The sequence below is a fragment of the Nyctereutes procyonoides genome, unplaced genomic scaffold (genome assembly GCF_905146905.1).
Source record: "Nyctereutes procyonoides isolate TBG_1078 unplaced genomic scaffold, NYPRO_anot_genome, whole genome shotgun sequence".
Lineage (NCBI taxonomy): Eukaryota > Metazoa > Chordata > Mammalia > Carnivora > Canidae > Nyctereutes > Nyctereutes procyonoides.
Window position 1 is genome coordinate 52,203,268 of NW_026575051.1, and position 26,181 is coordinate 52,229,448.

At 33.2% G+C, this 26,181-nt stretch overlaps 1 protein-coding gene across 5 annotated transcripts in view; it reads right to left on the reverse strand.

The window, feature by feature from the left end:
• The window catches only part of EPHA7 (EPH receptor A7), a 169,210-nt gene that overhangs the window by 17,451 nt on the left and 125,578 nt on the right, over nt 1-26,181 (reverse strand). The window contains exons 6-10 of one of the 5 annotated variants that reach the window (XM_055330832.1): nt 13,306-13,430; nt 10,140-10,308; nt 5,262-5,370; nt 4,552-4,607; nt 536-649 (exon numbers count right to left, since the gene is read on the reverse strand). In XM_055330832.1, the coding sequence (XP_055186807.1) occupies nt 536-649; nt 4,552-4,607; nt 5,262-5,370; nt 10,140-10,308; nt 13,306-13,430 (573 nt within the window). Of the gene's footprint in view, nt 1-535; nt 662-1,223; nt 1,966-4,551; nt 4,608-5,261; nt 5,371-10,124; nt 10,309-13,305; nt 13,431-26,181 lie in introns of those variants that run through there. The other 4 variants (XM_055330831.1, XM_055330830.1, XM_055330829.1 and 1 more) reach the window with 4 other exon arrangements.

Genomic DNA, 26,181 nt, shown 5'->3' on the forward strand with positions numbered 1-26,181 from the left:
GATCCAACATGGATAATTACTATGAAAATATGTTGTATACATAGGAAATAACATTCCTTGTAAATAAGTCACATATATTAATTTTCTGCGTAGAATTAAATGGCTGATACCTACAAATACATGAAAAAAGGATAAAATTAAAGCCTGGCAAGAAGACGGTAAATCAAGTAAGAGGAAATGTATATTCCAGCAAAATTCAGCAATATTAAGAAATTTAATATTAATTAAAATAAAATACTAAGTCATTTCCTAAACAACGTTCCAGAACTATTATGAAGTAGCTTCCAGTAGAATGATATGTTAAAAATCCAACAGAAGACAAAAGATGCACAGATTCTCTGTGCCACATGCTTCTTTTTCACTTTTTTTTTTCCCTTGAGCTCTCATAAACAAGTACAGCCTCATTGCTTCCAACAGTTCAGGTAAATGCAAAAGTTCTATACTTGAGGTATAATTATTTGCCTGTCATTATGATGTATGACTTTCGATCCTGGCTAAATGGAACAGCTGAACAAGGAAGCTACAACAGCCTTACCTGCACCAATCACACGCTCAATTTTAATACAGGAGGCATCTAGCTCCTTGGCGAATTGATGGACAGCTCTATTTGGGTCCTCATAGGTTTCAGGGTCAATGTAGGTTTTGGTGCCTGGAAATTTAACTGTAATGATGTAAGAAAGCATGACTGTGATGAAGCAAAGCACTTATTGTGCAGTCAGCCCAGGAATTTCATTATGCAGAGTGCTCCTTGGAACAGTGAACTTGCTTCCACATCACCTGATTCACAGCAGTTTCAACAGACTACTTCAGTCTGTTGGCGTATAGGTATTATCTGCAAGCTTCTATAGGTAACATAGGATCCAGCTCATAGGTTACTAACTGAATTGCTTTTCCAGTAAATCAACAAAAGACATCACCAAAATTCTCTGACATGACTCTTATCAGAGTGGAGGTTTAATTAAATTCACTGCTATCATGGCATAGTTCAAGCCATATTGAGGTTTGTAATGGACTTGGAAACACATTTGTAAATCTATCAGTCAGTCAATCAATCAAATTAATACACTGGGAAAAGAAGACATTTCATTTACAGGTAGCCTACTACACTGACAGCAATATTAAAAACATTTAGACATCTTACTTATTCTTTTGATTTATTTTCTTAAAGACCAACCACCGTTGACATATACATAAAATTAGTACAAGATGTGAGGGACCGCTATCACAGAATCAGAGAGAAATCTACTAAAGACACAGCTTCATCTTCACCTTGAAGGGCAGTAGAGGCCAGATACAAAATGCAGAGTAAAGTTAGAAAATTTACAATATTCCTGGGATCTGCTAACCATGTATGACAGCAATTTGAAAAGGAATGGTTTATATGAACTTTCAATTATAAGGCTCTGGAAAGAGGTAGCCAATATGCCTCAGAAAAGGTAGTCAAAATTCAAACAACATAGAATCATCTTAAAAGTTAAAATTCGTCTTAAAATGCACCCAGAAGCATGCAGGTAACAGATAATGCTATGTCAACTTTAAATCAAATTCAATTACAATAATGTATTCCAAATCTAATCATTTGGTTAAAGACAAAGATAAGATAGATAGGCATATATTTGGTTATATTAATGCAATAAAAAGAATTACACTATATCCTCAAAAAAACTTTATTGTTTTTAACAAAGCCACTGAACAATCTTTTCATTAAATCTTACTATTTTGAGAACAATATATTTCTTTATGTATTACACTGCAGCCTAACTGTGCTTATGTCATTACATTAACTTAAAATTATATTTTAAAAATAAACACATAACAAACAAAAAGAAGCAGAATGTCTAAAGAAAATGGGATTTAAAAATCTTGATTTATTCTGTTGTAGTTGATTGTTTATCCAAAATTGATTGTCTTAAACAATTATTGTTGCAGTTTATAAAACTGACAGATGCTCATTTGTTACTAAAGCTGAACATGAAAAAAAAAAACACAAGAAGAAAAGAGAGAGGGGATAGAAAGAGAAAAGATAGAAGAAGGAGTACAGGGAAGAGGGGGAAAGAGAAAAAGAGAGAAGGGAAGAAAACAATAGGTTAACCTCCTAGATTGGCAGGCAGATGGAGAATGAGCCATCTTCTCCCTTTTTATTCTTTCTTTCTTTCTTTCACTGTTTTTTTTTTTTTTTTGGTTTTGTTTTGTGATAAGGGAGCTAGATTGGAGGTAACCTTCTGCATCTCAAATGGGTCTCTGATGGTTCTTTATTCAAGCTGTCATAAAACATTTTGACAGGCCAGAGCAATTTTGGCATAAAAACATGAAATACTGCCCAGCTTGGATTCAAAGACATTGTTAGAAGAAATGGTAGGAGGAAACAAAATGTAAATTGGAATTGCTTCACTAAACTTCTCCATTGTGTTTATATCTTTAAATGTAGCATTTGGGGCCATGGAGAGTTGAGGGCGCCTGATACAAATGACTGGACATTCTATTAAATTCAGTGCTCTAAAAGCTTGTTAAATGGTTGCTTTCATGTTCCTGTGAAAATTCAATCTGGTGTCTTAGCACCTAAGAAAATTGTCTGTATACTAACGAAATAAAAGGACACTGACTTGTAAATAGCTGGTGACCATAGCATTGTGCTTTACGTATTTTAGATACAGCTATAAAATCAAATAAAATGCCTGGTTCTCAACAAATGACAAGAAAAGATATCTTTGTAAAAAAGGTGATTCTAAAATATCCAGGATTTACCAGGAGGGGATATTGTGAAGTGCACTTTGGTTTTTCATTACTCATCTAAAAATGGATGTTCCGAAGTAAGGAAAACATTAACATAATTTCTGAATTTGTGGTTTGTTGCTTCTCTCAATTTAAGAGTATGAGCTTTTTTGTGTTTTAATATCTCATTTACATTTCTCACAAGTGTTAAATATCTTAAAACCACCATTCATATTTTGCTCTAGAGATGAAAACTGTTTTTATATAGTAAGTTTATCTTGTCTATGTCAGCAAGTAAAACATGCGGCTCTATTTTTTTCTGATTACAAACTTGATGTCAAATGTAAAAGAAGCAAATGGCATCAAAATATTAAAACTGAGTGATGACAATTTAGCATAAGGGTATACAACATGTTTTAGATAAGCCATGTTTCAATTTACCTTCTGCATTAACCTGAAGGCTAAAAGCAAATAAGCTAAAAGGTATTCGATAATTTGGGGATATCTCAGATATGCTCAATAACGGAAAGAAAAGTGACATACTGATGAAGGTAAAATTAAATGACTCTGTCATAAAATTATTCACAAATGGGTAGAATTGGGCATTTTCGGAACTGTAGGTTACTCTTCTATATACATTTTAAACTAGATATAAAAGTTTAGGCATTCAGGTTTCAATCTGCTCCTTTCTGTTGGGGAAGTGTTACAAATAATTCATGTTGTGAAAGAGAAAAAAATGTAACCTCCATTTTTTCTGTGTATCTCTATAAACTGCCTATGGCACTCTCATCACTGATAATAGTAATGATAATAACAGTACGCACAATTTGTGTCTTTAACCCACACATTTTCTTGATTGATGTTTATACATTTTTGTGACTTTAGAATGGGTACATGGCAGTATCTTTTTAGATACTGACAAAGTAATTTGATAAATGACACGATAATTGATGTAATTCTTAGGCCAATTTATCTATCCATGAGAAATTTTAGTAAAGATTATGCTACCAAGAAAAATAATAAATGCAATTTTCTTTTAATCTTTTCAAGGATTAACAACAAAAACAATAGGTTTGTAGAAGAACATCATTAATTGTCCGAACTAAAATCATATGATTGTGAGGTTTTTACTTTGGTTACATGAACTAATAACATTTATTTGCATAGCTCTCATTTTTTTTACTTGCCATCCACATTGCAATAGGAATAAGATTAATGCAGATGGGCATCTGTTTTGTTGGGTTTCTGAAGATCTCATCAAAATATGATTTCTATAATCAACTTTTAAGAGTCAGGTAACCCAAATCCTCAGAAAAACACTGGAAAATTGAATCCCATTATTATGTAATTTATATCTGGGGCAATATCTGTCTGACAGACAATGTATGGTAGCTGAAGAGAAAAGGCTCCATAGCTTTGTCTTTCGTGGTAGCATCACCCACTGGGTGGGAAATCAAGGGTCTACCCTTCTAATTTCAAATGGATTCCTTAGCTAGAATATGGGCCATACAACACTTAATGGAGTATTGTTACAATGGTATGAAACACTTGGGCATATTTTGCAAAAAGAAAAAATTGTGACATAAAAGTAGCTAAATATCCTGCAGGAATATTAAAATCTCTTGTGAGAGATTACATTTCTCCATCTATTTTATGATTTTAAAATTCACATCATATGATTTTCATTCTAAATGTTTTGTTCAAATGCTTTAAAGCAACATTTGAGCTCATTACATACTCTGAAGCATGAGACATTAGGAATTTATTCATGCCAATACTAACAACCAGGTGTCTGCATTAATTGGGGTACATAATAATAAAGAAAAGCAAAACACTTACAATGAAAGTAAAGCTCTTCATCCCCTTCTTGGTCAGCTTTGCTATAACCACAGTGCCTAGAAAAAAATCAGATTTGTGATGATCCCAATCAATGATCCTACTTTATATATTTAAAATTCAGTACAACATACCTTAATTCTTTAACAACATGCTAGTTAGAGCAATAAACAAAATACAGAAACTTCCTGTCCATAGTTATGGACTCATTAATAATAATATACTAACTTATATGATTAAAAAACATACAGAATATAAAATCTTTGTGTGAAACAATATAGAAGGAACATATTTCATAGATTTAGATTTATCAGTAAGTGAATAGTTGCTCATACTTTTTTCTGAAAAACAACAATGACAACAATGGCTTTCAAATGGTCTCCACAGACCAGTAAGTGAAAGCATACATTTTCCCCCAGCTATCTCCTATATTTATTATGAAAACCTAACTAAAAGTAACCAATAAAAATGCATCCAATAGAAATTACAATATTCATTGCTCTTAAATGAAAGGCAGTGAATGATTAAGCTCACATTGTATTTTGACCTTGGGAGAATTGAAAATTAATGACCTTTAATATTTTATATCAGACAAAGAGCGTTTGCACTTACTTTCTAACATTCTAATACACTAAATAGTAAGTAATAGGCTGACATAATCCTGAAAAATCAATACATTCTGTGTTAAAGATTAGAACAAATCTGTGTTCTACCTTCTTCCAATGATGAAGCCAAAGACCATGAACACCAAAATGATGGTCCCTGCCACTGCAACCACGGCAATTATAATAACAGGATTCTGTTCACTGGAGACGGCTGTCGCTAGAAAGAGAGAAAATAGGCTGAAAAACACTCAATACCATGTAAGAACTTGAGAGGGCAAACAAAATCTTGTGCATAAGAGATATCTATGCTTTGTAATTTACTTCTAATTTTAAATAAATGCATTATATTATAATAATATAAATTTAAATAAATGCTTATGCTTTGCATTTTGAGGGTGTGGCAACGACAATACTTTCATCTATTTTATATTTCTCAGCTCTGAAAGATATTTATAAAATGCCTTTATTGAGTGGCTATCCCCCGCTTAGCTGCTGAAAACTTAGTTATGAATCAATGTAGAGAGATCTTTGATCTACAATCGTTATTAACTTTCCATCTTTTCCCCAGCAAGGTATTCGATCCCTGTGTCTCTTCTTCTGATATGTTTAAAAAGGAAGCAACACATACTGTTAATTTTTTCAAAGCATCTTAAGTGCTTTATCTCTCATATAATCAATATAAAATAAAAATAATCATGGGTTCATAGTAAATCTTCCTGATTTTATAATGTACCATAATTCAGGAAAAAGATAAGCAGAATTATTTGTACTCATTTGACAAAGTATGCTATACACCCAATTGAGAGTTTAAGGTTAGAGATGAGGTAGGCTATTTATGAGAGGTCAAACTCTTTGGAAATACTTTAAAATATTTTAGCATTATCTAATTGCAGATACTTCCTGTACAATGCTAAGTGATTCTTCTAAGCTTATTAATAAGACAAGCCTAGCTAGACCTTTCTCTTGAGAGTCTCTTTGGGAGCAGTATATGTTTACATGTCCTTTAAAGCAGGCCCTGATTCCGATTCCTCATCAAGTCACATGGCTTTCTCACTTCCATTTTTCCAAATTAGAAAAGTTTTACTTACATGATAATTCATAATTGTCATATTTTCCCCAGAGAATTATATTTTCAATACCAGTGCAGATTTCATGAAACAATCAAAAGAGTGTAAAAAAACAATGGAAATGTGTATTCCAACAAATGATCCAGTTCCAAATATCATTTAATTTATAATGTCAAACTAATATAGTTTGCTTATTGCTGAAACAATCAACAGCTGTAATCTTTAATATAAGGCCGGATGGAAAATACTACTCCTTCTCGGTGGCAGCAAGGGACTAGGTCTCCAGAGCAGTAAATTATATGTAGGCAGAGTATGTCTTGCCACAACAAGCAGCATGAAGCTTTCTCTGATCGGCCCTTCTCTATTTATCTGTGTTCTTCTCTTGACCACTCATTTCTTAATTTTGTATACCTATGCTAACTATAGATATATTTTATATGGAAAAACAGTGAAGTAGCTCCAGTGTAATTGACAGTTTCTGAACAAAGGCATATACACTCTCCCTAATTCACCACCTGCTGATTAGCATCCTGAGGGAATTACACAAGGGAGGAAGGTTGGGGAAGAAGAAAAAGAGAACTTTTAGGCTTTAATTTCTGAATTGCAGCTATTATTCTACAAAGAAAAACTTTCAAGTATTTTTGATTTTTGGTTTGGTTTGGTTGTTTATTTCAAATTTTTATCTATCTTTCTATTCCCCCCTCTCTCTGTATATGAACAGAGTAGTTCATAACTACTGTCCATAAGGGAGGAAAACATTATACGTCTATGTGTGGAAATTGTTTCCATTCAGTCTATGTGTCTCATGGGTCTAATTCTTTGCTTGTCTTAGGCTTAGTTCTGTGTTAGTGTCAGAAACATAACTCCCACGAGAAAATTGAACTCAAGTGAATGATGATTTGAATTTGTGAATATTTATACGTTTTTATATATAGTCAGAGTCACACTTTAATCTTTCCACAGTCAACATTTATGGTTAATATTTTCATCTATTTCATGGTTAATAAATTTTAAAAGTAATCTTTAAGTGCCATAATCACCACACCATGGTTTTATCATTGTAAAAACACTAGTATTGACTCTGAAGAGATGGGGATTTTAGGATATATGTGCAATGGAATAATCTGTTTAATTTCCCTTTTCAAACACTGCTCAAGGGACTTCTCTTTGGTGGCATGTTCTCTTTTTCCCTTCGTCCAAGCATAGTGGATCACCGTTTCCTGACACTCCGATAGCATTGGGCCATGCACTCCAATGCTTAATTGTATAGCAGAATTTGTGTACAAGTTTCTCTCTTTCAGAGTACTTTCAACAGAGAATAATCGTGTCATGTGTCTCTCTGCATCTCTAATTCTTAGCACAGTACCCTGCTTGCAAAGGATGGTCTGGAAACCTAATGGTCCCTCAAGAGCTTTTCAGAGGATCTGCAGGCCATAAAACTATTTTATATGATATGATGTTATTTGCCTTTTTCACACTCATATGCTCACAGGTGCATAGTTGAGTATTCTGGAAGTTACATGACATGTGAAATCATCATTATTCTGATGGCAAATGAAATATGTGTTTGTGTGTTTGAAACTTTTCTCAGTTTTAATTTCTAATGGTGAATATTGATAGATATAACCGAAATAATCAAAATCTCTTTGGAGATCTTCAGTATTTTTTAGTAGAACAAAAGCTTGGGAATGGCTGTGCTAAATAATAAATAAAAGCTAACTTTCTGCATGTACTCTGTGTGCATTAACTTAGGTCATATTCAGAATACCATTGAATTAGGTATTGCCATCCTAGCAATTAGGGTACATGAACTTATGCAGTCTTACAACTGGATATAGTGGAACTAAGATGTGAAACCAGAAATATGCCTACTGCACTGATTGATCGTGATAATCTGTTCTATGTTGATGATTGTGAGATATTCATTCTTTGCTTCTTTACTGAGTGCCTTCTACCTGTCAACCACTGATAGTAGGAACTGGTAAGACAATAGCAAGGGAAAATATATGGATTATACTTCCATCACCTTTATATTCTAGTGGAAGAGAATATTCTGATGATAAAAATTGCAAATTCTTTCCAATGCAAAAATTTAGTTTTAACATTAATTTCATATGATCATTCAGGTTCTACTACTATATCTTACTTTTTTTGAATCTTAGTTATTTAGTTTTTTAAATAATGAAAATAATATCTATGAATGTCAGGCATCAATAAAAAATAGTTTAGCCCAATATCCTCAACTTATGAACTGAGCACAATGAACAAATTAATTTTGAAAGTTTTCAAACCTAGAGGTTTAACTGATAAAGAATGATTAGATAAATGTGAGACAACTAATTAATGTGTCTAACTTAAGTTTAAACTATTCATTAGAATATAAAAAAAACCATCATTTAAGGTTTTGTTATATGAGAAATCACAAAGTGGTATTATGAGATCAGTCTAAAATGAAAACCACTAGAACACATTTGATACAAGACCACTCAAATGTTCAAATGTTGAAACCTTAACATAAAGTGCTTTAATGTTTTTGTTGCCATTGAACTTAGATGCTCTCATTTTTAATCTTAGATACTCCACTTTGAAAAGATAATAAAGAATAATGGTGTTAAGTTTATCAAACAAAATTATGTGACATTTTTTCAACTGATGCCTTTGTGTCTAGAATTCTATATAAATAATTTCTATTTCAAACTTATTTCAATGTCTGTTTTATTATTTGAGGTTCTGAGAGTTAAAGCTCGATTTAAAAACATAGCAACATATTTTGAAAGAAAAATGCAGTTAGTGAACTTACAGAGGATTTGTTAATCAAAGAATATTTGTCAATTTGCCTCTTAAGAGAGCCATAGAAATATTTTTTTGAAGTCATAATAATTGATCAAAGTTATACTGATTTAATTTACTTAAAACTTTTTACTAAAAATTGAGGAAAGAAAAAAATCACATAATAGTTTTTAGCTCATGTTTGTTTAGACTTTTGTGGGTAGACCAAACTGGCAAGACAACAAGGTAACAGCTGGGTGAACCCTAGGTCTGAGCAGTAATATCATGAGAAATCAAGAACAAAATGCTGAAACACACCCTGATTCCTCAGTGAATGGAAGAACAACCAGCATAGTACTCAAGCTTTTCTGATCCCGCTCTCTGACAATAAACAGGGACATGCATTCCAACATATATCTGCTTATCTGTGCTACCCTATAGACACATACATTTTTGTTATGTTCTGCTGAATTATAAAACAAACAACATGATAAAGGGGATTCAAGATACACGATGTTCTATTTTTAGGCTGAGTGGTTGACACAGATATTCATTTAATTATTATTCCTAATATTTCATATATACTTTGAATATATTCTCTAGGATGCTTGAAATATTTTATAAAAGATGAAAAGTGATGATAAAAATAAAAATACATACAACTTCTAAGATCTTCTCGCTGAACTGCCATTATTAAAATCATTGTTAAAATCCAAGTGGCTTCAGTTAACAAAGATTTTTATAGATCATCTTTCTCTGGCTCATCCTGTGTATATCCTGGCTTCATTTGGGGGTTTCTTTGAAGGAGTACCTTTGGCTGACGTAATCAGGGTAATATTGTTCTGGGTTCTATAGGAACATCTTGTGTCAGTACACAATTGAACATGTCCTGTTTCTATTTCTGACTTCATCTTTTCCAAATAAACCCAGTGTGTATTAAAGAGACTCATTTGAATTAAGATTCTAACACTGAGAAACAAAACAGCAAATTTTAAAGTGTTATTCTGTATAACCTTTACATATTTATATATTTACCTTTACATATAAAAATAATCTTGAACCAAATCAGTACCCTCATATTGGGAAAAAAATTGACAGTTATAGAATAAGAATCCAAACCAAAGGTGGTAATTACCTTCAAACATTTTACCTGTAGCTTCCTCTAGTGTAGCAACGTCAAGTCTGGGGCTGTAATTTCCATAACCAGCAGCAGTAAAAGCCCGAATCTGGAAAACATACACTGTTCCTGGCTTCAGGTTATTAATGGAAGCTGAAGTGGACTTGGTTTTTACTGTCGAATAGGTCCGTTCCCTTTGATCCTGGAAACAATATATTCAGGGAATATTTAATTGTAATTGCAACCAGGCAATCTGACAGCCAATCCTTCCAATTTATTTCAATTTGCTGCATTGTTTTTATAAAGGCTACATTGTACCCTGTGGAATATTGTAACATTGAGTTGTTTCTAAGATAATATAAAATGTAAATGTGAACACATGCCTTTGTTCTATAAATTTCAAAGAGAAATAATTCTGTTAAATCATTTATATGTTTTGAGTTTTTGCTTTGTTGGTAGAGGGCACAGTGGTGAGAACTATTTAGCCATAAATATAATCAAATGTCCTATTGAACAAAACCTGGTTACACTTGTAAAATCCATGGTTTAGTAGAGGTTTTTCCTTAATAATGTAGTTCCTTTAATATTTTTCCTGAATGTTATTCAGCAAGCAAAAGTTCATATGCACAAAATAAAGAAAGGTATTAAATAAAGAAATTTAGCTAATACCACACCATATTCACCTATCAATTGCTCTCATTAAAAACTGCATTTCTCACAAAATAAAATAACAGTATTTAATGGAGTATTTTAAATTAAAATTATCAACATAAAAGTTAAAGTAGCGTATAATTTATGGTTTGGCAATATTTTAAAGATCACTTAGTTCAATGTCCTCACTTTTCAGAGGCCTAGAGCTTAAAAATATGTTTGTCATATTATATATGATAAGACTAAAAATTAAAGAAGTATAAAAATTCAAGAATATAAAAAACAGGGAATTCCTGGGTGGCTCAGTGGTTTGGCGCCTGCCTTTGGCCCAAGGCGTGATCCTGGAGTCCTGGGATCGAGTGCCACATTGGGCTTCCTGAATTCCTGCATGGAGCCTGCTTCTCCTCTGTCTGTGTCTCTGCCTCTCTATCTGTGTCTCTCATGAATACATAAATAAAATCTTTAAAAAAAAGAATATAAAAAACACTGCATCAAAACAATCAATCTTGATTGATACGACTCTAATGGACTTTTTATTTAAAAAGCTAAAAACTACCCATCAAAATATACAATTTTAGATAGTGTCTTATTTGTTTTATAACAAATAGCTATGTTCTACTATGTCTGACAATAAAACTATTCATTGAAATCTGAAAATGTCAGTCTGGTTGTTTGATTTGCTTTCACATTGATATTTGCAAAAGTGTAAAGAAATGTATACTTAAACTGTATTTAGTGAAGTTAGTTTGTGATTGTCTTAATTATAATTATTTATAAAAATGTTGGTATCATAAATATACATTTATCTCAAAATAAAGAACTTGGCATAACTGATACTAAATGACATGATATCTAGAGATCACATGCTTACGTACGTTACAATGCAATATATTATTCTGTTCTAATAATTGCCTAATTTGTAAGTTCAGCAAATGTAGATACATTCTGTTTTTATCATGCAAAATAGAAAAGAAACTATTTGAATAAATCTATTCTAGAGTAAGGATGTGCAAAATATTTCCTTGCCCTGTGAGAAACTTCACTCTCATTTACCACTGAACATATTTTTTGAATGTATTGAATTGCTTTTGAAATCTGATGAAATTTCAGAAGACATGACTATAAACTCTTAGAACTCACTGGAAAAGGGACATAACAAAACCAACAGTAAAACAAGGATTCCCTCAGAAACACATTTGATGGGGCAAGAAATGTACTTCCTGGTACAAAAATAAAGTGTTTAAAATGTAACTTTGGCCATAGAGGTCATGAATTCATAATGCAAATAATAACCAAAAATATAAACAATCTGAACACCGAAACTAATCTTGAACTGTTTTTTCTTCAAAGGGAAAAAACGGTATCTATTGCCAATACACTATATGCATTTAAATTATTCATGCAAGTCAATTCAGCCCCCAAGATTTTCCAAAGCTTTGGGTTCCTATTTTGAAATTCTGTCTAAATGGTTAAAATGGTCATGTATGTCACAGTATCTTAGCTAACTTATTTAAGTCGATAAGTAACAGTTGTATTAATAATAACCTTAATGTTAATTACTAATATTAATATTGGTAATAGTAATCATTCCATGTTTCACACCTTGAACCAGGTATTTCTGTGAAGTGGAGCCTATGTAATAATTTGTGAACAGGGGGCAGCCCGGTGGCCCAGCGGTTTAGCACCGCCCTCAGCCCAGGGTGTGATCCTGGAGACCCAGGATCGAGTCCCATATCAGGCTCCCTGCATAGAGCCTGCTTCTCCCTCTGCCTGTGTCTCTGCCTCTCTCTCTGTGTGTGTCTCTCATGAATAAATAAATAAAAATATTTAAAAAAATAATAATTTGTGAACAGGGTGCCCATCCCCCTCCAGATGGGTCAGAAATAAACGCATGCATACACTCAATTATCTCACTATATACTAAATTCTAGTCAGCATGAAGAGATTAAAGGGCAGTGCTTGGGTTTTAGCCATCCCATTTTTCATGGAGAAAGGAGTGTGAAGAAGTGGTAGATATGATTTAGTATAACATATGTGGAATAAATTTCAGGAGGAATTTAAAGGAGCAGAATATCATCAGGGGATTCCAAAGTTTAGAGGAACTACATTATTTAGTACAGAAAACATTTTTTATTTTTTCAAATTACTAAATTATTTGAGGCCATCATCATTATCAATAAAACCACATAAATAAAAGAAATCATTAAATGCCCAAGTAGAGATCCTAAAAGAACCATTTTTCAAAAATGCATTGGGCTGTGTGGCCCCATGATACTAAAACATCTTGTATCTAATAACTATATCAAAAATCAAACAAATATACCACTAGTGGAATATTTTCCTTTGTGTGACCCAGAAACTTAATATATAGCAATCATAATAATGATGAACCTGAGATGCAATAGGATGGTTATTAAAAATGGCTAAAATTAACTATGAATTACAAAATAGCTCCAAATAGTTGGCATAATGACCAAGTTCAGTCTACAGTGCAGTAGGATGACATGAGACACATCGGCTGCACATTTCAGCTGTTCTTAGCACTTACTTTCTCGTAATACTTGATTTCATATTCGGTGATGACTCCATTGGGATGCTCTGGTTCCTGCCAGGAAAGCTCGACACTCCGCTGCAGCACCCTCTCCTTCATCACTCCGCTCACTTGCGAGGGAGCTGTTTGGACAAGACATGTCAATAAACAATGAGAAAATTCACTGGATGCCTCAAATCAAATGTCACAACTGATCAGTCCCATGCTGTGCCAGTTTCATTAAGGTAAAAGAAAGCACCTTTTCATAGCTCACAATTCAGAAGCTAATGAATATTCAAACAGGACCTTATTACTGTTCATAAACCTTAATAGAAATTTAAATTAAAGTGCAAACAGCAGAAGATAGCATTGTTCAAGTTAGTGAAAAATGGAAATGATGGGGCTGAGAATGACAATTAAGCAAATGAATGCTAATTAAGGCTACAAAATATGATTTCAGATTAATCTCCAGTGATAAACTAAGTCCAAATATTTACTTCACATGCAATGGCAATACACTTTTTAAAAGAAAAAAATAGTTTAGTACTGTGTAAGAAAAAATTATATGAAATGGCTACTTTGGTCTTCAATGAAAGGGATCACACTTTAAAAAAAAAACGTTTTTATGTTTTAACTGTGTGTAGGGGTGTGTGTGCATGTGCATGCGTGCATGTGTGTGTGTATTCCCAAAGAATTCCAATTAACCTTGGGAAAAATTTTTTACACTTCATTAGGTCAAGATGCAAGAGAATGCTAAAGCTGCTGCTACTTAAATATGTGTATGAATGCACACACGCACACACACACACACACACACATACAGACTCACACATATAATTCTATGTAACCTAGGCTTCAAGCTTTGATAGAAGCAATTCAAGCTACAATTTTGCTCTCTCTTTCTATATAGATAATAATATGCTTAGAGTCCTTTCATTCTAATTAGTGGCATATACTCTTTTTGGTAGCTAAGACTGTGGAATGTAGCAAACTAATTTGCTCTGTCTAATTTGCTCGGTGATGATTAACTAGTTGTCTTCTCTGTCTAAATGAGTAGCTGTACTGGGTTGGCTGAATTTCAGTGGGGTCATTATGTTTCATGTATCATGCTCTATCTCATTCTGTAAAATATTTTCAGGCTGTTAATTTAATTTTCAGATGTCCAAACTTGTTAATAATCCTGCTGACAGAAAAGCAATTATATAGGGCCAAAGCTGTTTAAGCAAGCTTCTGATGTTTATCCTTTTGACTTTATTTTGTTTCTTCCACTTCTTAATATTGTCTTGTATCAATGTCTAAGAAAAAGCATTTTTCACTTCTCTCTGGCTTGGCGATTTTCAGGGAAGGACGTGGAAGATGCATGATTCCCGTTTCCTATCAGATTACTAACAGAAGCGTAACTAGGGCATATTAAGTGGAGCAACTTTCCCTTTAGGGGGATGCAGCTGAAGTACTCAGCAGACTGTGTTTACAGACTAGATGCGTTTCTGATATGTTTCCAATGAAACAAATTTCTAATAAGAAATCTTATTTTGCTATAACTTTTAAAACTTGAATGTAGTGCAGAAGAAGAATTTGTTTCTAAAGTGATTTGTCTCTCCATCCAGAACATGCTTAGCATATTTCAGCTGTGTTCAAGACGCTGCATCTTCCAGCCTGATCCTGGGGAAATACAAACCCCACTGAATTTTGAGGTGAGATTCTACTTAGCAAATAATCTCCAGTACTCTAATTCACTTAAAATCATTCGGAAAAATCTGTATTTGAATTGTAATAATAATAATAAAAAAAAACCCTAGAATGCAGCACAAGTAAGACTACTGCAGTAATAGCCAATAGGCTGAGTTACTCAGTAAGGCTGTTGGTCTCTGATTGGGGTTTATGATATGATGTGGGCTATTTGGAAACATTCGCTGGAAACAGAGAGCTGGGAGGTGCCATCTAGGTCTCTTTCACACAACACACCGGCTTAATGTGATTTTCAGTGTAAGGCAAACTATATGACACTTTGTTTAGTTTCTATCCTAAACAGTAAGGTGAAGAGAGACTGCATTCTCCAAGGTATGGAGGAGACTTGCAGCATAGATGTACCTCAGTTTGTTTATGACACATCCTAGCAAAATCTAAGTATATAATGAGATTTGATTTCAGCAAGTTACACTGTAAAATTATATTCATTAGTTTCTCCTGGAAAATCACTTTTACCAATAAAATTATGGTAATTTGGGGTTTGGGGGAAAAAGATGTCAAAAAATGCATTTGTAATAAACGGTATTTTGAAACCCGTATCACAGCATTAACAGTGACTTTTCCCTCTTTTGTACAAGGAGCCACAGCTATAAATGACTATACTCGTGATTTTCTAGATATTTCCTTTTTAAAAATGTGTCCCTTGCTGATACTATATCGAGTCACACATTTAAGAGGGTCAGAGCTAGAAGTACTAGCACATGGCCCTTGAGGATAGGCAAAATGCAAGATAGGAAATATCTCTGTCTGCTGTATGTCCTTCAAATACAACATTTTGGTACAAGAGAATTGATAATATTTTCCCTTGAGTTTCAATATCTTAGGCATAAAGATATATACCTTATAAACAAAAATATCTCTAAGCTAGTTGGATTCTAACAGTCATTACTTTCAGACAAAGTTATATGTAAAGGTAAAATTGAAGTGCTACCAAGACACAATGATTTCTATGCTTAATATAGTTGATCTAAATTAATCACATTGTAACAATTTAAACAATACACTCACTGTTACACCAAAATATCCAATTAACTACAATCTGAAGTTAATTTTGAAAAGAAATGTCTACAACTAAAATATATACATACTTAAGATCAAGTTAGGTGTTATGACATTTAAATTATAATTTTTGTACTTAATAAAGTGAAACAAAACCTACTGTCATTGAAATTGATGTGATGCTAATAAATAGTAATTAATAATAAATTTCCTAAATTGGAAAATGTAGGAAAAACAAATACTACATAGAGAGGAGTTCTTAAATATAAATTTTTAACAGGGTTTCTAACAAAAATTTAACACATTCATTTCTCACCTAAGTTTCTAGCAATATTTGAATATAAAAATTAATTTCAACCGAAGAAACAGATGGAATTTTTCTACCCCTAAAGATTCTCACAACTTATTAGGGACATATATGGAGTCTCTACAATTGACAGTGAAAGATGATCTTAGAAAATTCAGAAAATGGTTTCTACCGCTCAAAGTGGAAAATCTCAACACAAAAGAACAAAGTTGATGAAGTTGATGTAAGGAAATCAAAGGTATAATAACAGACCAAAATAAAACCTGTGGGCTGCAATTGTTAGTAGAATGCTTTGAATTTAAAAATAATCAGTAAGAATGGTGGGTTTACGTACAAACCTGAGCCAATCAACATTTTACAGATTTTAAGCTTCTAGTACTGGTGCAAGGTTTCAATCTTAATCAAGTTCTTTTTTAATTCTTTAAAATTTTATTTATTTATTTATTTATTTATTTATTTATTTATTTATTTAATTTTATTAGAGAGAGAGAGAGTGAGCAAGAGAGAGTGCATGAGTGGTGGTGGGAGGTGAGGAGCAGAGGGAGAAGGAGAAGCAGACTCCGTGCAGAGCAGGAAGCCTGATGTGGAGCTCAATGCTAGGACTATGGAATCATGATCTGAGTCAAAGGCAGATGCTTAACTGACTGAGCCACCGAGGCATCCCGATCTTAATCAATTTCTAATTAAAATCAAGTATAGCAGATATATTTAAATTACACGATGGAGAATACTTATAAGGACTCTATTTTTTCCTGATAAAATATTAAATTTACTACATATATGGGAAAATTTCCCAGCATGAAGTGGAGGAAAAAGATAATTTAAAAACATTGTATAATAGATAAATGGCCCTCTAAAGATGTCCATACTCTAGTATCTGGAACATGTGGATATGTAACATTACATGGCAAAGGGGACACTGCAGATGAAAATAAGGTTATACACCTTCCAATAAAGGTATTGTCCTGGATCTTTGCCTGTTGGCCCAATCTAATCACATCAGCCCTTAGGAGCAGAGAAATTTCTCCAGCCAGAGTCAGAGAGATGCTGCAGAAGGAAGAGCCAGAGAGATTTTAAATAGAAGAAATCAACCTGCCATTGTTGGAGGGGCCACATGGGAAACATGAGAAGATATAGGGTGTAGTAGTTTTTAGGACCAGAGACTGGCCCTGGCTGACAGAGAAAGGGAAATGGAGGCCACAGTACTACAAGTACAAAAGCCCCAAATTCTGACAACATCATGAATTAACTTGGATGTGGGTCTTCCCCAGAGCCTCCATGTAACAGGCCAGTGCAGCTAACAACCTGTTTTCAGCTAGTGAGACTGGCAATTGAGAATCCAGTTGAGCCCCGCTGCACCCACACTTCTGACCCATAGAGCTAGAAGATAACAAACAAGTGTTGCTTTAAGGTTTCTGCAGTAGTGTTTTATGGGAGCAAGAGAATACTAATAAACATTGTAAAAAAATAAAAATAGACTTACTGGAATTTTAATGAAGTCTATGAAAAAAGGTTAGTGATAGTTTAATAATGTGATCTGTCAGACTTTATGTTGAAATGGCATGGAGTCAAGGAATTTTGATCTTCATTAGGACTCAAAAGTAAATGTCTTATAGGAAAAAAAATCTTCAATACATATTTGGAAGAATTTGTGTGTGTGTGTGTGTGTGTGTGTGTGTGTGTGGTGGAACTTGGATGAAGCTCATGAATTTGATTTTGGATTTAAAAAGTAATTTATTTATACTAGTCATTATTTTTATTGTAGTTAAGCATTCTCACTGAATTTCAATAAAGAATGGTGCGTGAAAAAATAGTATTTGTATTTCTAAACAATACAGTGAGGTATTGTTGGGTCGACGAACATGAAATGACCTCTTACCATGTATCTCAAGTTGCTAAATATATTGACAGTTGTTAGATTTCCATGAGGTAAATACAAACAATGAAAATGAAGAAACTTTCAGAATACAGTCAAATGTAAATCTGACAATAATCGAATAAGTCTTTATTTAATGCTTTATTTGCTATCCAGTATGGAATTCATTTGTAACAATTGTTTGAAATAGCCAATATGTGTATTCCTAGAAGCTTAGCATTTTATAACCCAACTTTTAGCATTCTCACTTTTCCCCAGAGATGTTTCATTTTTATGCTACTGGACAAATATATAAAAATATATATAAATTTACTTCAATAACAAACACTAGGCCATAAGTAGACATGACCCAGTGGAGTATCATTGTAACATATCAATTCTATTTTTAGGGTATGTTAGAATACATAAAAAATTCTAACAAATGGGGTGTCTGGGTGGCTTAGTTGGTTGAGCATCCAACTCTTGGTTTTGGCTCAGATTGTGATCTCAGGGTCCTGAGACTGAGTGCCATTGTGGGGTTCTGTGCTTAGCAGGGTGTCTGCTTGAGGATTTTTTCCCTCTGTCTACCCACCCCCAGTTGTGTGTGCTCCCCCACTCAAAAAATAAATACATCTTTAAAAAAAAGTTTTACCATGTGATTTCACTAATCTCATGAAAAAATAGTCACTAATAATATTATGAATAATAAATATAAAATTCTATATGAAAGAAAAAGTGCAGGGACTAAGGGCATTTGAGTCTGCAGCAATTATGAACAACCCATTTGCAATAGATGTCTGTCAAATTATTTTTGGTTGGATAAAAGCATGATCTGTGGCTAAAACAGACAAGGTCTCGTTCCATAAGTAGTTGAAAAAAAAAAAAACAGTGGGAAATGAATTGATCTTTTTTCAAAATTAAATTACATACTTTGCATTGCTACACATTTAGCATACCAATGAGGATGATGATGTTTTATTCAAAATGTAAGATTTACAATAGAATAAATAAGATGTATCACAGAAGAGACTTTGAAATACATTTAAAAACAACTACTAAAGGGATCCCTGAGTGGTGCAGCGGTTTAGCGCCTGCCTTTGGCCCAGGGCACGATCCTGGAGACCCGGGATCGAATCCCACGTCGGACTCCCGGTACATGGAGCCTGCTTCTCCCTCTGCCTGTGTCTCTGCCTCTCTCTCTCTCTGTGTGTGACTATCATAAACAAATAAAAATTAAAAAAAACCCAACATTTAAAAAAAATAAAATAAAAAAATAAAAACAACTACTAAAAAGACAACTTGAATGAGAGCTAAAAATAAGATCTGAAAGTTCTGTGAAAAAGTGATTATGATGTTGAACTAACATTGCAGGAAAAGAGAGCATCCTGGATTGGAATCCAAGTCAGGGATACATGTAAGTCATGTCAATATATTTCCGGTAGAGTGATAAAACACATAACAGGAACAACAGAAGTCACTACTCTGCTATCTGAATAACTAAGAATGGCCTTGTGTTTAAAGATACAGTCACAACATCTCTGTAAAAATGATCTGAGAAAACATCTTGCTAATAATAAAATTGTCTTCTCTGCTACTATCAGATGATTAACAACCAATTGTTTGCATGTTTAATTAATTACCATAGGAGTTAGCACTCCCCAGCAAAATCTCTATGCAAAATGCTTTAAGGGCAAGGAGGTGAGGGTGTGGAGAAAAGCTACATACAGCAGCACTTGGTCCTAAATGTATAATGGGACTCCTGCTAACTTCTAAAATGTAAATTGATGAGGGCTTAATTTGTCATTTTCATATAACTACAATGTAATTGCAACTCTCAATGTAAATAAAGTAAAATGTTGTACAAACAGTAGGTATAAAATAGGCATCTTCCCAGAACTAGCTGTACTCTTCACGTCAGTCATACCAACAAAGGAGTAACTAAATGATGATCTAATATAACAATTCAGAAAGGTTAAGGAATCCTTGATATTAAATCATACATTTTAATCTATCATTTTAAGAACAGGTAATGCTTTTTTACTACAGATCTCCCTCAACTTATGTTGGGGTCATGCCCAGATTAATGCATCTAAGTTGAAAATATATTAAGTTAGAAATGCATTAAAATATACCTAACCTACCAAACCTCACAGCAGTTAGCCTCGTCTACCTTAAACATGCTCAGAACACTTAGATTAGCCTACACTTGGGCAAAATCATCTAACACATAACCTATTCTAGAATAAAGTACTGAGTATCTCATGTAATTGATTTAATACTGTACTGAAAGCAAAAAACAGGATGCTTGTAAGCATATCAGCCGTTCACCCTTGCGATGGAGTGGCTGAATGGGAGCTCAGGGCCGCTGACCAGTCTCACAAGAGAGGATCATACCACATTATCACTAGCGCAGGAAAACATCAACATTCAAAATTCGAAGTACAGTTCTGAGAAAATGTGCATCACTTTTGCCCCTTTTGTAAAGTCAAAAAATCATAAGTCAAAACATTTTAAGCCTAATAACCATTATAAATTGGGGACCACCTGTAGTTTAGTTCTACGTAACACGTACGTGTTTGGCATTTATTATGTGCAGGGAACTGTGGCAAATCTATAAATCTATTACAGTTTGCAATATTTATATATATAATCTTCTTTGTATAGCAATACATATGTATATAAGCTTCTTTCTTCTGTACTACAACCCTGTGAAGTAGGTACTGTTCTATTTTATTGGTGAAGAAACTAAGGGTTACAGAAACTTAAGTAGCTTCCACTCAGGGGAAGATTTTATTATTTATTTATTTTTAAAGATTTTTATTTATTTATTCATGAGAGACACACACACACAGAGGCAGAGACATAGGCAGAGGGAGAAGCCTCGGGAAAAGAAGCCCAGGGGCCTGATGCGGGGTTTGATCCCAGAACCATAGGATCATGCTCTGAGCCGAGGGCAGATGCTCAAATACTAAGCCACCCAGCTGCCCCTCAGGGGCAGATTTTATTTTATTTTATTTTATTTTATTTTATTTTATTTTATTTTATTTATTTTATTTTATTATTTTTTAAAATTTTTATTTATTTATGATAGTCACATAGAGAGAGGCAGAGACATAGGCAGAGGGAGAAGCAGGCTCCATGTACCGGGAGCCCGACGTGGGATTCGATCCCGGGTCTCCAGGATTGTGCCCTGGGCCAAAGGCAGGCGCTAAACTGCTGCGCCACCCAGGGATCCCTCAGGGGCAGATTTTAAATTGAATCCCGTGTTTTTAAGTTCTCAGTCCCATCTGGTTTCAACTATAGCACAATAATTCCAGGTGAGAGCAGACTCTAGAAGGAGGAAAGTTGAGCATTCATTCATTCATTCATTCATTCAACTTTTGTTGAGAATCCATGATGTGCCATAATGATGAAGAGACCCTTAGGGATCTGCTCAGTAGGCAACAGTCCCAGAACCTGCATATACCAGAAGAGGTTAAATGGAATAGAGATTTTTTTAAAGGGCAAATTCATGTATATGCTACAAAATTTGAAAGGTATAAGACTCTCTCCCAATCTGGTCCCATGTCAGAAAGTTACTCTTCTCTAAAGCAACCATTCTTAGTTTCTTTGCTCTCTTTCCAGAAATAGTCTAGGTGTGTATAAGTATATGCAGTTTTTACATGAATGACAATATTCTCATAGCACAGTTGAAAACCTTGATGTTTTAAAAATTGCATTACACACACGGATCTGCATAGTTCTTTCATCAGCTGTTTATTTCATTATACACATGTACTATAATATATTTGACCAGCCCTTTACCAATAAGCAAGGGTCTTCCCCATATGTTTCTCTTGTAAATTATGCTGCAATGAAACTGCTGGTAAACCAGTATTTAATATGAATCCTCTAAGGAGAATAAAATATTTCAGAGCAGTCTAGTGCCAGCTGGTGAAAAAAAGGTGGTGAGGTTATATGGACAGGACAGGCAAAATGTGGCCATTGTTAAAATTCATTTAGAGTCATTGCTTAATAAAATGAAATGAGTAGTGAATAAATTTATTATCACTTAAATGTTTAAGACAGCGCCACTCTAAGTGCAGATTGGCTACTCTCTGTGCAGCTGTCAGTCAATGGCCTTTGAGGAGGTGAGGAATTTATGTCAGATATACATCTACAACAGTATGTTTTCTTTTTTTTTTTTAATTATTGCTCAGCTGACATCTTTTTCCTTTGCAAAACTTTCTTGATGAAAGAAGCATTTCTTTTTCTTTGCAGACTCCTTGATGATCTTCTTTATGGGACAAGCTACTTATCATATATTAGCATTCTGAGTAGCAATGTCTTTTAAAAGTACTCTAGCATTAGTCTTAAGTACCCTTCACTATTACACTAAAATGCCTAGAAGGTAAGATCACTCTAACAACACGGTTATTGATTTCTGATGAGAGTTTCTTTTTATTATAAATTCAACATAAAAATGTTCATGACTGAATATAATATAAACAAAGAATTGTATGGACTACGAGATGATGAGGCCAAAATTCTCACTTTCAGGAGATTTTAATGTAGAAATCGAGTTAAAATGTGAATATGCACATTTTGAATGCACATGTAAATGTAATAGTCTAGATGAGATGTGAACCAAGTGCTAGTAAATCCCTGGGATGCAGTAAAGAGCAAACCACACAAAAAATTTCCCTGTTTCTTTTTTTTTAAGATTTATTTATTCATGAGAGACACAGAGAGGGAGGCAGATACATAGGCAGAGGGTGAAGCAGGCTTCCTGCAGGGAGCCTGTTGTGGGACTTGATCACAGCACCCTAGGATCATGACCTTAGCAGAAAGCAGACACTCAACCACTGAGCCATCCAAGTGCCCCCCAAATTTCCCTGTTTCAAAAAAAAATCATTTCTAATCCAGTGTTTAACTGTATAACTACGTATTTAAACTTATTATCAGGAATGCTGCCATCAAGTCTATAATCTGCAAGAGAGAACTTTATATCAACTAAATAACAACAGCACATGATTTTTATGTAACGGCTTCCACTAATAAGTCACAACTTATGGAAACAGCCTTTCTCTGCTTCAGCTAATACAGAATTATAACTTTTTTCCTAAAATAATATTTCCTTTGTTAACAGTACTATAAGATGTAACATTTAATTATTTTGTAGTTTTTTTTTTTTTTAATCTAAGCAGTAGAGTGTAGGAGTGAAGGGCATGGCCCCCATGAACTAGTCTACTGGATCCAATCATGGGTTCCACTGTTTATTTGCAAATTATGCAGCCTTGAGCAAGGAACCAAACTCCCTGCGCCTTAGCTTTCTCAGCTTTAACATACCCATAATCAGATCGCATACATCATAAATAGAATTGTTCTAGAAATTTAATGTATAAATATATATTAAATGCTTAAAACTATTCCTGGCATATGGTAAGAACTCAAAACAATATATAATGTATTATTATCCTATACTTTTAAAAAATCTATATTGGATTTACTGATGCCTGGGATTCATTTCAGAATACTCTACAGTCAGAGTCAGCCATCAGTATTTTTCAAATGCTTCTCAGATGAAGCTAATGTACAGCTGAGTTTGATAAGAATTCCTTTCCGGCTATGGGAGGAATGTAAATCTCAAGGTGTTCTCCCTAATAAATACTGACAACAGTTACATTTTTAAATATTATATTGAGTTTTTATTCAATTTCCAGAATTTAGAAACAACTAAATTCTGTAATTTATACTATTTTATATGTACCAGATAGACATTAATGTTATTCGGAAAGAACATATCATTTTAAAAAAAGAAATAACATCCACAATGGGACATATATTATAATATATGTTGAATTCAGGACAAAATACGATGAAGCAACCTCTCTGTTTGGGGTAGTAAAAAAGCAAATATTTTGAATGTTAGTTTTAAAAACCCCTATCACATGTGGTCTATCAGGAAATCTGCCTCCATCTCTAATTTTCCATGAATCTATAGAAGGCTAAAGACTTTGTTATTTATAAGGCCAATGATATGACATTGGTCCACAACCAGATTTTTTTAATAATTGAAATGAACCCTTAGGTAGAATAAGAGATGTGTGTGTGTGTGTGCGCGTGTGTGTATTTGTTATTGACCAAAACCTCCCCTACATGTCATCAAAGTATCATTTTCAGTTGTGTACATTTTCTTTGGTCTTGGAGCACGTTTTATTATAAATAAAGAATTGTGTTGTATTTTAATCAAAACCAGTTATAATACCAGTTGACAATTTTTGAAATGTTAATTTAGTACAAATTCTTATGTTATGAATATCTTTAATTATAATTTTCATAGTTACCTAAGTTCTTTACAACATAAATATTCTTTCTATTAATTGATTTTAAATAAAGATTGTAAATTGTTTTTATGTTTGAATATTTGCATTTGGCTACTGTAACTAGATGGTCTTACAGTATGTATATGAATGTAATCTCTTATTTAGGTAAGTTTAATTTATATACTATTTCATGTATCATGAAATCTCATGAATATTCTTAAATTATGTAATGATACACTAATATTTATATAAATTTACATATATATAAATTTGTGGCTAAGCAAGCTCATTAGTTCCTCTCCTAAATATCCACACATGTTTAAAATATTGTTCAGTATATTATAACAATATTCTGGAAATCCACAGATTTGGTTTATTTTTCAGGAGCAGTAAAGAGTGTATTTAAATAAGTAGGTTGTTTACTAACAGGAATGTTGTTAACAAGAATATTAAGGAAAGAGGGGACAAGAGTTTTGCCTTAAAGCAGTGTATTAGTTATATATTTTCAGAATAAATCAGATTTTCTATTAGAATAAAACTTGCATTACTGACTGCCACTGTATGCTTACTATGTGCCTCCACTGCATTTAGAGCTTACAAATTCTTTCCCAGAATACCACTATTTTTCATTGTTGAAAAATCAATACAATGTATTGCCACCAGAATTTTTAAAAATTAATGAAAGAATAAAAATCGAGTGTTCATTGGTATGATGACGGGGTTTCATAAAAATGTTCCACATGTGAGTATTCATATATATATTTACCAAAGTAAAGATACACAACATATCTCTGTGAATTACTACTAGTAAATATATTAACATTTTTTGAAAGCCACTTCCTTATATGATATATATAATTCAGGGTTTATACACTTATAGAATGATATACACGTGTTTAAAGTCATACAATACTAAATGTAAGGCAGCAAATATTGACAATTTCATATTGTACTCTTACTGTATCTCAAAGTTCTCAATAATAATTGAAGAGAATGACCAATTCTATTATATTAAGTCTGCTATCAATTTCATACTTTTCCACTTAATGGTTTCATTTTATTCTCTATCAGAGAATTGTTTTTAACTCTATTTTTCTGTAGACCTAAAACTCATATGTATCCAAACCATCCTACTTTCTAAAATATTATCTAACAATTTTCCTTTTTTTGGAGAAATTGTTCCCCATTTGTGCTTTTGTTAATTTTAATTTTTAACTTTTTTTTTCCCCAAAATCACACTATGGTGGTGTTGCTCACAATTAATTTTGATTTTCATTTTAATCTCATTCTAAGTTGAATTGTTCAAGAAGAGAAGAAGGAAAAAATGAAAGGAAAGGAAGGGAGAAGCTACAGATAAGGAAAAGAAGAAGAAAAATAAAACCTAAAGTACCTCAAAACTCACTAAAATTACTTCACTTAAAATGTGTAAATATAAAATGTTATCACTTTGATTTCTCTAGGTATTCTGAATATATTTTCTCTCCAATGTGCATAAACTTAACACATTTATATTACTTAATACGTTATCAATACCAGTCATGAATTATTAGTTGACTACAGAACTTACTACTTACTATAAATGAAGCACTTCGTTTAATAGAGTCTGCTAAATACATTTCACCTAGCACTGCAGCTTGGATTTTAAAGTTGCTGTTTCATAATATATAAGCTACTGCCTA